This window comes from Vombatus ursinus, unplaced genomic scaffold, assembly GCF_900497805.2.
Source record: "Vombatus ursinus unplaced genomic scaffold, bare-nosed wombat genome assembly UNPS02014926.1, whole genome shotgun sequence".
In the NCBI taxonomy this organism is placed as follows: Eukaryota; Metazoa; Chordata; class Mammalia; order Diprotodontia; family Vombatidae; genus Vombatus; species Vombatus ursinus.
This window is the reverse complement of record NW_020954704.1, coordinates 1,019,594-1,032,759: the sequence shown is the minus strand read 5'-3', so window position 1 is coordinate 1,032,759 and position 13,166 is coordinate 1,019,594. Positions and strand designations below refer to the sequence as shown.

At 38.0% G+C, this 13,166-nt stretch overlaps 1 protein-coding gene across 1 annotated transcript in view; it reads left to right on the top strand.

Moving 5' to 3' along the window:
* Positions 1-13,166, top strand: part of RAD51B (RAD51 paralog B) — an 888,004-nt gene that overhangs the window by 796,267 nt on the left and 78,571 nt on the right. Inside the window, 1 exon segment of the mRNA XM_027843747.1 lies at positions 993-1,068. Coding sequence (XP_027699548.1) covers positions 993-1,068 — 76 coding nt within the window.

The window sequence follows — 13,166 nt, the reverse complement described above, 5'->3', positions numbered from 1 at the left end:
GAGCAACTGATGTTTTTCCAATTATTTAAATCTGATTTTATTTGCATGAAAAGTGTTTTGTTTGTGTTCATAGACCATGAAGCAATTTTTAGAAGTGCATAGTAAAGAACAGAAGGTAGTTCAGAAGACAATACAGATAAACAGACCAGCTCTGAAACTTACATGTTGAATTTACCATATACCTTTTGTTTTAAAGCTATACGTAAAAGAGATTCATGGTTTCATATATAATCCCTTTTTTCTGTTCTTCTTATATGTAAATGTTCTTTTATTTTGGTATTTTTCGTGCCTTCAATTCAAGAAGATAACATTTTACTGTTTTGGCATTTCTAGTTATATCATCATATTATCTACAAGTAGACATTTTCCAATTCATTGGCAATACCATAAAGGAATTTTTAAAGTTTTGTTGTGATGTCTTTTTGTAAAATACTTAGTTTGGTGTATTGACAACCAACCCACCCCCAAGTTAATGGAGGTAATAAAGGACTTTAGCAAAGTAGCGGGATGTAAAATAAATAGAAAAAATTATCAGTATTTCTCTCTGTCCCTATCAGTAATCAAATGAAACTGATACAAAGAGAAATGCCCAATATGGTGATTTTTAAAATATAAGAAATTTGGAGGCATTTACTTATATGATGGCCTTATCAAAAGATGCCATAGCTAGGTGGCGCAGTGGATAGAGCATCGGCCTTGAAGTCAGGAGGACCTGAGTTCAAATCTAGCCTCAGACCAAACACTTGACACTTACTAGCTGTGTGACCCTGGGCAAGTCACTTAACCCCAATTGCCTTAAAAAAAAGACATATACAAAGAAAACTTCAAAATTATTTTGACAAGAGACAAGGAAGAACATGTGGGAGGGGAGAAAGGGATAGCCTTTGCTTGTTAGATTGAGTAAATATAGTAAAAATGTCAACATTTCCCAAACTAATTTATAGATTTAATGTGATATCAAAAAGACACTTAACATTCTGATTTTTTAAAAGCTAAAACAACAATTTGGACCACCCATCATAAATAGTTCCAAAGAACTTCTCTTGCCTGCTAGAAAAGTACATAAGTGTTAAAAATTGATATATCTAAGGATCATAATATTGGTTTAATGTTAAGTCGATTTAAAAATGCCTAGTTAAGATTAAAACCCACATTCATGCTACTTAAAGCCATGGAAAAGTTTTAATAATAATAACATTTTTAAAGTGCTTACTATGTTCCAGGCACTGTGCTATGTGCTTTATAATAATTATTTCATTTGATCCTCACAATAACCCTGGGAAGTAGGTGCTATTATTATCCCCATTTTTGAAATGAGGAAACCCAAGCAAATAGAGGTGAAGTGACTTGCCCAGGATCACACAGCTAGTATCTAAGGCTGGATTTGACCATAGATCTTTCTGACTGCAAGCCTAGCAGTTTACTACTGTGCCATCTAGCTGCCCCAAGCATTTTATAAGACAAATGGGAGAAAAAATATTGAAAGCAACAGTCAAGATTTGAATTTTCAAAAAGAGGACCAAAATTTCCTTCTCTCCAAGTTTTTTACACCTAAATTTGCTGTCAGGTACCAAGGAGAATAAGTCTTATCTCCTTTCTACTTGACAGCACTTTATATAGAGCTAGGTCCCAAATGGTGAGAATAATGAATCCCCTGAAGTGTTCACCTCATTAACTCCCATGGGTTCAGTTACCATCTCTATGGAGATTACTGCCATATCTATATATCCAGCCACAATCTTTGTCTTAAACTGCAGTCTCAAATCATCAACTGCTTCCTGGACATTTCAAATTGAATATCTCATAAGCATCTCAAACTCAACATGTTCAAAATAGAATTTGTTATTTTTGCTGATAGACTCCTCTTTCAAACTTCCTATTTCTGTTGAGGGTACCATCATCCTCATAACCTCATTATCATACTCAATTGTTCACTTTCTGTCATCCCATGTATGTGCTCAATGGCCAAATCTTTTCATTTCTATCTCCAAAACAGCTCTCATCTACCTCTTCTGTTGTAAACCAGACCTCACTCAGACCAATCTGGTTCACATTGGGCAGTGGAATCAAATGAGATGCTGGTAGATTATCTCACAATTTAACGAAAGAAAGAAAGAAAGAAAGAGAGAGAGAGAGAGACAGAGACAGAGAGAGAGAGAGAGAGAGAGAGAGAGAAAGAAAGAAAGAAAGAAAGAAAGAAAGAAAAAAGAAAGAAAAGAAAAGAAACAGTCAAAATATGGAAAAGATACACCAATTTAGTCAAGTTTAACATTCCTGCCTCCATGTTGGCCACCCTGGTTCTCTGTTCAGAAATAAGCATTTTGGCCTGACAAAGTCCCTTGAATTCTGGCTTTCTACTTAGGTCATCACGAAGCTGTGTCTTACACATTTTTCTCCAGAGATGTGGGGATGGGGGTGTAATGAGCCAAAGGAGTCTGACCCTTCTTTTAGGTGGTCAAACTCCGCAGTACTTAACCTGGTTAAGAATTAACGTATGGGTCCAGAGTATATGAGCCCCTTAGTAGAGAAAGAAAGAGTTCAGTGCTTCAGTCTTTTGGGCTCAGTTTGAGGTTTTAATTTTAAGACTAGGATCTTAGATTTGAGGCTGGAAGGGACCTTAGAGACCATCTAGTTGAGCCTCTTAATTTTATAGATGAATAACTGAGGCCCAGAGAGATTAAGCAATTTCCCAAGATCACTTGGGTAAATAATAGAATTCAAACCCAGATTCTCTGATTTCAAGTCCAGGGATCTTTCCAAAAGTTTAACTAGAAATAAGTTTTTTTTTCCTGTATGTATTGTTGTTTTACGCTTAAGATAGCAAAAAACCCCACTAAATAACTGTGATTCGTGTTTTCTTGTTCCTTGGGTCCTCTTGGGTTATGGGGAAGAGATTGTTGGCCCATTTTTCTATAAACAGAAATTCAAGTTCTTAAAAAAAAGTTTAGTCTGATGTTTTGCAACCAGGCAGCACAAACACAACGTATGCTATGACAAAAAGATCCTGCATGGAATCAAAGCTATTTGGTAGTATTTATGCAGAGTTACAACACAGCAGTTGACCTATATAAAGGACTTAGTGAACACTGCCTCTCATCTTGGAAGAGGAAGTGATTTGCTCAATGCCTGGTGGTGATTCAGTGAGGAAGTTGAGTGCACAAATGTTGATGCTCATCCCAAATATACTACTTACTGGACTTAGGTCCTAACTGAGAAAGAGGAGCTACTCAGAATTGACATTAATCCATTTATAGCATGTCTTTTTTTTTTCTAGCTGCTGAAGGTCTGTGTCCTAGTACAATACTTTGATCTTTAAGCTGCCAAGGATACAGTCTTAGACTTGACAACCTTACTAAAGAATAAATGCTAACCTGTTTTAAATACATGCAGTTGCTTACCAAATACTTCTTATACCAGTGAAATCACAAGTGGAATCCTAGTCCACAGTAAAGGATTCAGCTGTCTCCTGATTGACCTTTTCCTTCTTTTGCATCCCCTTGGTACAAATGATCTATTTCAATTAGTTCTCCAACTTAATCTCAATCTGGAAGTGGTTTGGATAGTAAGAGGAAGTTTAAGATGAGTTTGTGTGAACATTTCCATTCCCAGATGCTTATAAAGTCTGCCATTTGAGGTCTCTAACCATTTCTCTTATCACCAAAAAATCACTTATAAGTAATTTTTAATCTCAAGAACCCGGAAATATCCTTGTAATTTTTCATTTTGTCAAGTGGCTAGAATCTTAGATTAGCTATCAAGAACCTTGGGTTCTATTTCTGGTAATTGACTTGATTTGCAAATGTAGCTTCCCCTTCAAGGTTATTTTCCCACTGGCTTTGGTGGGCTGGAGACCCAGAGGGCAGCTAACAACTTCTCCCCTCAAAATTCTAGGGGTAACTAGCAAGGGATAGGATGATTACTCTAGTTCTGCTGCTCATGAACTCCCATCTAGTATGTTCCCCACTGCTTATCAATTTGACAGCTGTAGTTAACCAGCTTTTAGAAAGGGCTATTTACTGAGATGCTATAGTAAGAAATGAAGTATAAAACATCTTTCAAATTAAGGTCATTCTCTCCTTTCTGTATACCCTCAGTCCCCACAGAGAGTGGGTTCAAGCTTAATGAGCATGTGACAAAGGGACAATTATAGATCCTGGTTTCTTTGTGGAAACTTCATGATTCTTGTAGTATGTTTAGCTTTCTGATGGGCTCTAAATGTTGGTGTCCTCATACAATCCTGAAGTTGCCTTTCTTTTGTGTATCTAATTTGTCTCTGACATATCTTGAGAGATGATATAGATACTACTGTCAACCTCTGCTATTCTGGGAGAGACTGCTAAGAATCATTATGAGAAGTCGAAATTGTCCAACCTTTTGAATTTCACAAGGTTGTTGTTTGGTCAGTGGGAGAGAGAGAGACAGACAGACAGACAGACAGACAGGGAGAGGGAGAGGGGGGAAGAGAGAGAGACAGAGACAAAGAGAGAGGAGAGAATTTTTTATTTACTCCCCCAACTTTGTCACAAGGTTATGCCTTTTTAAGGCACTTTCAAAACTTAACCAACCCCTGCTCAAATCCCTTCTCTAACATTTATAGGCTCAAATGCATGTCTAATTCTCTCAACCAGTCCCAGTACATTTTGTATTATTTTATCTAATGACTGGAAGTACTTCATTCCTCTCAAATTGGTTAAGGACTTCTTTGACTGATTGGTTCAATAGAGTTTTCTAGGAGTTTTTGATACTTAGTTTATACTTTTGATTGGTTGATTCTGTAATTCAGACTTGCTCTTACCAGATAAAAGTATTAAAGTATTAAAAGTATAAAAAATATTATATAAATAATAGTATTTTACATAAATAATAAATAAAAGTATAAAAAGTATTAAAGCATAGAGCATTTTATTATTTATATTAGTTGGGTTTGTGGGATATGATATAGAAAAAATTATTAAGTAGCTACTATGTGTCAGGTACTATGCTAAACACTTTACAAATATTATTTCATTTGAACCTCACAACAGTCTCAGGTAAGTGCTATTATTGTTCCTATTTTACAGTTGAGGAAATGGAGTTCAGACAGAGGTCAAGTGACTTACCTAGGGTCACACAGTTAGTATATATCTGAGGTCAAATTTGACTCCTGATTCCCAATCCAGTGCTTTTTCTATTATCCATGTTGCTTCCCTTCAATATATCACTGGTGGTGGGAATTATAATTTAGTTAGCCAAATTATCTGATTGCATATTATTGACATTTTTGCATAACACCACACACAGAGATACCATGATCTTATTTCAGTTGGAGAATAGACACCAACTTTTTAAAAAACATTTAAATGTTTTATTACACATTCTCTCACTACAACCAACTAAACTTATTTAACAACTCTTTACTTTTAAATTAACTAATTTCAAAGTTTAAGGTATCATAAGCTTCTCAATCATTCCCTCTAATTTATAGGATTATAGCCTTCGACCTGGGAGGGACATTAGAGGTCTTCTAGTTCACTCCCTCACTTTTACAGATGAGGAAACAAATAGAAAGTGAGGATAGATAACTTGTCCAAGGTCAAACTGATAAAACAAGTGATAAAGGATTTTAAACTAGGCTGTCCTGTGCCACATCCAGTGCTCTTTATACCTCACTATCTCACATCTCATCAGGCAGCACTGAAGTCAATGCTTGCTTGCTCCATTGATTAATTGACTCATCTTACTCACTTTCCCTCTTATATGGTCCATTCTTTTGATTCTACTTTTTTTGGCCTTATATTGTTTCAAAGAAGTCTTTCCAAATTTCTGTGTATTCCTCATACTTGTCCACCTTACACTCCATTATATTAATAGGGGTAAGGATAGGAATAGGAACAGGATCTGGACCTGTGATTTCATTAACATAGAGAGTGCTCAGTGAGAAACTTCATTCCTTTACCAATATAGGCCAGCACCTTCTTTGAAACTTAGAGAAAATTGCCTAGAGCACTGTGGGATTGGTTACTTCACCTGCTGTGGGTCGCACAGCTAATTTATATCAGACGCAGGACTAGAATTCAGGTCTTCCTAGACTTGAGATCAGTTCTGTATCAACTATGCAACGCCAGATATTAATGTGCCACAATTCATCTAGCCATTTTTTTATTGTTAAACATTTTGGTTAGTTCCAGTTTGTTTTTTTTAATTATATACAGTTCAGCTGTGTAACTCTGAATAGGTAGATAGCTCTTCTGTTGTTTAGATATGTTTTCAAGGTGTATTCCCAACAATGGAATCATTGGATCAAAAGATATGGTCATATTTACAACTTTAATGTGTATTTCCTGATTTTATGGATTGAGTTCATTAACTCTTTATGGTCATTATGATACTATTTAGTTCACTGAAGCAATAATAATAACCTGGGTATGAATCTTGATGCATAGTCTCATATTTAACTCATGATCCAAAGAAGCTAATGCATCTTCTCAAAGGACCCACCCTTTTTCTCAGAAGGTGGGAGGATCACTCCTTGGTGTTAAGGTGTATGAAGCCACTTGCCTAACGGATGCTTTAGTGTGGGGAGAATCACAGATTTGTAACCAAAGTGCTGAAACCTGCAACACCACATTACCAAGGTCTACAATTACATTTCAGAGGAAGCATCAGCCTAGGTAATGCTGTTTTCTTTTCCAAAGAGCTACGTTTACAAATGAAGAAGCACCTTCTTTTCAGTAAAAGATCAAAATGTAGGCAAGGAGTTAAATCCCTGTCATCCTTTCCTCCAGATTTCCCTAGCCTAGGCAATGATTAGAGGATTCCTTTGGAGATCTCTGGGTACCATTCTAAAATAAATCACTGATTCCAATGGCTTCATTTCAGCCAGAAGGAGCTTCCTGTCTACAGCGTTTCTGCTGCCTCAGTCTCCTAGTGCTGAGAGCTGTGTGGATGGGTCTGAGAAAGACATAGAAGAAACGAGGTTATCAAAAGCCTGTTGAATTATCTGACGCAAGAGTGACTGCCTTGTTTTCCTCGCTGGCTCCCTTCCTGGGTTCCAAAGCAGCTGAAAAAACAACCTAAGTTTTAGACAAGGAAGAAAAATTCTGGCATGAAGGGTGTCTGTCGCAGGGTCTTGGCACAGCTAGAGGAAAGGTTTGTTTAGCTTTAGCTTTGGGTTTTATTAAGGCAGACTCTAATTGAAGCCTCCAAGATAATAGGCTCCCTGTTGAAGGACATTACAAATTCAATGGATTTCCTTCCCAGTTTCTCAGCAAGGCCCTTTCCATGCAGATGCAAATATCAAGTTCACAAAGAAGGGATCTCTGCTGGGAATTCTCAGGGAACACACAACTCTGCTTCTCCCTTGTGGAAGAGCAATAAGAGCCTATGGGGAGAACCCGGACTGGGGGGACGAGGGGTGGTGTGGAGGGAGAGAATGGAGATGGCCCCCTCAGATTTTCTTTAGTCTAGTCCCCTGAACTGGGTGAATTTTGGACATAGTAGCATATAGAAAAGGGCAGGAAGGAGAAGCCAGGCCTTTCTGACCTTTCCTTACTAATCTCTTCTCTGGTCTAGGCCCTTTTCGCCAGTTCAGTTAATAGCGGTCTACATCCTCAATCTCACTCACGCTCAAGTTGCTAAAGAAGATTTAAAGCTGGTAGAAGACTTAGGAGCCATCTAGTTAAAGCCCCTTATCTTGCAGATGATGAAAGAAAGACCAAAAGACATTGAATGACTTGCCAGATGTCACTCAGAGAGTTAAAGAGCAGAGCAGCAATCTGAACCCACCTCCTCTGATTTCAAAACCATTGCTTTTTCAAATAGCTACCAGTTCAGCTAAAATGTGTGACCATGGAGGAGAAAGAAAGGGAGTGGGGGAAGGAGGAGAATTGCAGGGAGGCATTAAGGGATCAGAAAGGAAACCTGGCAGTAGAACTAGAAAAAGGGAAAACTTGAGAAGAAAATCACATTCCTCAGCTCCCTGTTCAGATCCACAGTCCTAGACAAACAGAGGCAGAGCTTACTTTTCCCTACTTAGCACTCCATAACCAGGATCATAGGCAAACCCAGATGGTTCTAGCTTTTAAAAATTAGACACACCATTCAACATGGACCTAATTCCTTCATCAGGCATTCCCACACAGGCATCCCACACTTAAGATTGTTTGTTGATACTGCAAAATCCAGATCTTGGACAAAATCATGCAATAATGGGCTGCTATTGATTCCGGGCAGCTAGGTGGCACAGTGGATAGATTGCCTGGCTTGGAGTCAGGAAGACCTGAGTTTAAATCTGGTCTTAGACACTTGCTTCTTATGTGACCCTGGGCAAGTCACTTAATCCTGTTTGCCTCAGTTTCCTCATCTGTAAAATGAGCTGGAGAAGGAGCTGGAGCAAACCACTCCAGTATCTTTGCCAAGAAAACCCCAAAATGGGGTCACAAAGAGTCAAATATGACTGAACAGCAACATTCCAACAGCTGTTCCATAGGATAAATGAGTGACTAACTGAAATGAGATATAGGATTTTGTGATTATACAGGGACTGGTTAGAATTTAATAACAATGTTATTGATGGTCCAGACAACCTTATGGGCATTATTATCTAAATGAAAATCCTAATAAAGGTGATAATGACTAGATACAACAGATATGATTAATAAGGACTGACTGTGTATAAAGTCATAGCTAGGTGGTGCAGTGGATAGAGTGCCAGGCCTGGAGTCAGGAAGATTCATCTTCTTGAGTTCAAATCTAGACTCAGACACCTACTAGCTATGTGACCCTGGGCAAGTCACTTAACTCTGTTTGCCTTAGTTCCTCATCTGTATAAAATGAGCTGGAGAAGGAAATGGCTAATCACTCCAGTATGTTTGCTAAGAAAATCTCAAATGGGGTCATGAAGAGTCAGACACAATTGAAACGACCAAACAACAACAGAGTGCCATGCTGGAGACTGGGCCAGGGGGTGGGAAAGTGGTACAAAAGTTGGATTAGACACAACCCCTGACCTCATGAGGCTTCTAGCTAGGAAGAAGATATGAAATGCACTCAAATAGCTTTGATATAAAATAATTTATGAGATGTGAATAAGATAGGTGAAGCCTAAGTGATATATGAATCCTGAAGGGAAAGAATATGGCTCCACGTTTGTCTTGTGCTTTATAGTTCACAAAATTCTCTGTCCCCAATGACTCTGTTTAGTGCAAATATTATTTTCCTCATTTTATAAATGAGGAAACTGAGCCAGAAAGGTTAGACTTGTTCATAGTCACATAGCTAGAAAAGCTAGGATCTACATGTGGAAGAGACTATTTAAGGACCATTTAGTACCATGTCTTCATTTTATTACTGAGGAAAATGATTCCCAGAGAGGGGGAAGTAACTTGTCTGAGGTCACATAAGTAGTCTTTAGCTGAACCAGTCTGAAGACTCCAAATCCAGTGCTCTTGTCACGGTAACCAAATGTCAGAGTCATTCTTCTGATTTCTAGTCCAAAAGTCTTTATGCCCATCCTGTGAAAGATTAAGGAGGGTAAGCATCAACCCCACACCCCCTAATCTGCCCCGAGAAGATCCACCCACATGCAGAAAAACTTCAAATGTACTTTTCAGCAGAAGGCACAGTGTCATTGTCCTTCATCATCCTGGGGACAAAAAGCCTTCCTTCATCAAGTCCTTTCTAGTCTCCATCTCCTTTCCACTTCCAGTGTCTCTTGTAGTTGGAACCAACCAGAAAAAATAAAAAGAAGAAAAAAAGTGTCACTGTAACAAGTTCAAACCAAACAAAGACGACTTTAGACCTGCCCGTGTTAAGAATATTGGCAGGGACCTAGCTGGGCAATCTACTCTTCTATCTACCATCCTCCCAGCCCACCAGTTTGTGGGTGGTGCTGTAGCTAGACTGTTAGGCAAGTGTGATCTACCAGGGTCCCTGTGGGCATTTGTGGGAGCTTGTGAAGAACTAGAGTCAACTTTTACTTGTGCCCAGACTCACTCCCTCTACTTTCTTAGATGTTAGATTAGGGAAAGAATAGATTTTACTTGATGTTATGCATTCTTCCCCAGTTGCCAGGTTACCCTGAGGAAGGGACTTGACCTGTGCGAGTTCCTCAGGAGTAGACAGTTGCTTACATGGTGTGACTACAGAGACAGTAGGAAGATTCCTTTGTCCCTAAATATCTCTGTTAGGGGACGTGAAGTTCTGTGATTGTAGGTTCATTCCTTTGGCTGTCAAAGGCTCTTCAGTCTTCATAGTATCAGAACGCATAAGACAAGCTTAAGGATACTTACATCCTTGGGACCTTCCTATTAAAATAGTACCCATAGGAGAAATAACTCCTTAAATAATAAGATTATATGATCATACTCTATCCTATCCACCCCTGGTAGGGGTGGATAGCCAGGAAAAAAACAACAACAACAACAACAACAACTTTAGGAGTTAGGTGATGCACCTAAATGGGAGCATCACATTTTACAGATGAGGAAACTGAGACCTACAGAGTACCAGAGACTTGACCAAAGTCACACAGGTTATAGGTAATAGGGCCTACGTTCAAACTCAAGGCCTCTGACTTCAAATTTAGCATTCCTACCGTTGTATCAGTCATTTATCAGCTGATGTCTTAAGGAAGAAGTAACTGATCACTCCTAAGCATGACATGACACTTAAAGCAAATGCCAGGAAGAGGAGGAAGGGTACTGAAATGAGACGTGCCCATCTGTTTCACAGTATTGTCTGTGGACCATGTTGTATTATTCTCTTTGATCAAATAGAGGTAACACGAACATACCTTTAAGGGATATGGAGCAGAGTAACCAGATAGAATAGTCAGTTTACTGAATGCCCATGTTGTGCAAAACACTGTTCAGGACACTTTGGGGGATACACAATAAATAAAAAGAAATTATCTATGGCCTCAGGAAATGTATCATGCAATTGGAAAATCAGACCACCCAGACATAAGGCAAGCCTAAGAATACTTATATAACAACATTGCAACAATATTTGAAGTTGGAAAACCCAGGTTCAAGTCCTTGCTCTGATGTTCATTAGCTGTTGGATCCTAGGTATGTACCTTAATATCTCCTAGCCTCAGTTTCCTTATCTATAAAATGGGACTAACATATATATATATATGTATATACATGTATACACTGCCTGTTTCTCATGTTTTTTTTGCCTCTGCACAGAAAGTACTTTGATGGATAAATGGTCAAAGGATATAAACAGGCAATTTTCAGATGAAGAAATCAAAGCTATCCGTAGTCATGTGAAAAAAATGCTCAAAATCACTGTTTATTAGAGAAATGCAAATTAAATCAACTCTGAGGAACCACTTCACACTTATCAGATTAGTTAATAAGACAAAAAAAGGAAAATGACAAATGCTGGAGGGCATGTGGAAAAATTGGGATACTAATGCACTATTAGGGAGATGTGAACTGATTCAACCATTCTGGAAAGCAATTCGGAATTGTGCCCAAAGGGCATATGCCCAAAATTAAGAATACCCTTTGACCCAGCAATACCACTACTAGGTCTGTAGCACAGAAATTTGAAACAGGAAAAGAAAAAGGGTATATATGTACAAAAATATTTATAGAAGCTCTTTTGTGGTGTAAAAATTGGAAATTGAGGGGATGTCCATCAATTGGGGAATGGCTGAACAAATTGTGGTATATGATTATGTTGGAATCCTACTGTGCTATTAAAAATGATGAGTAGGATGCTTTCAGAAAAGCCTGAGAAGACTTACATGGACTAATGCAAATTGAAATAAGCAGAAGCAAGAAAACTTTGTACACAATAATAGCAATATTGTATTGTATAATATTGATGAACTGTGAATAATTTAGCTATTCTCAACAGTACAGTGATCCAAGATAGTTCCAAAAGACTCCTGATGAAAAATGCTATTTACCTCCAAGGAAAGAACTAATGGAGTCAGAACAAAGCATACTTTTTTTTTTTACTTTATTTTTCTTGGGGTTCTCTGTATTTTCTTCACAACATGACTAATATGGAAATATGTTTTGCATGACTTAACATATATAACCTATATCAAATCGCTTGCTGTTTCAGGGAGGGGTGAGAGAAGAGAGGGAAAGAATTTGGAACTTAAAAAACCCAAATGTTAAAATTGTTTTATGTGTAATTGGAAAAAATAAAATATTAAAAAATTTTACATGTTAAAAATTTCTTTGTAAGCCTTAAAAATGCTGTAAAAACACAAATATTATTATTATTATTATTATCATTATGTTAACCAAAAATAAAAGTACTGAAAGGTCTCTGAAGAGTATTAAAGTTAAGAGTGATCAATAAGGGAAAGTTTCCTGATGGCTTTGTATACAGCACTTAGCACAGTGCCTCCAGTGTTTAGCACAGTGTCTGACACACAGTAAGCACTTAATAAATATTTGTTGATTGACTGATTGATGGAAGTGAATTTCCTGAGTCAAGTTTGGTGGAAGAAGAGGAAGAACATGAATTGTCAGAATAAGGAGAAGGTATGTCATGAACCATCCCATATAATGTAATGATATCAAGGTGATCGAACCCAGTTTTATAGGTCAGCAAAGGGAAAAAGGTTCTTTTGAAGCTTCCAAGATAATGGGATTGATTTCCAGCTCAAAGAAGACTCATGGATTCAGAAACTTTATCAGGATATGGATGATGTGAACAGAGGGTAAAAAGTATTCATGGCAACAAGAACCAGCATCACTTACTGTGTGCCTGAAACTGTGCTAGTCAATGAGGAGACAAAGACAAAAATTCAAAAGTCTTGCTACCCGCAAGGGGTTTACATTCTGTGGGGAAGACACAGTAGAGAAGTAAAGGCAAAATAATATGAGGAGGAAGAGAATGTTAGAGGCTACAGAGATCAGATAAGGCTTCCAAAGGAGGTTGCACATGAACAGAGCTTTGAAGAGAAGGAAGATCTTAGAAAGAACCATTGAAGGGGAAAACATTTCAGGTATAAGATGCAGAAGGGAAAAATGGGATGCTGAGTTGGGGAAATGGCATCGAGACCAGTTTGACTAGAACACAGGTAGGTAGGGTAGAGATTAAACACTCAGCTGGCCAAAAGTGGTGGCAACATGCTCAAAAATCCATTTACTTTCAGAAAACTGTTTTGGTTGTCTATAGTACCATGCACCCAAAGCCTGGCTCACAAAGCTTTC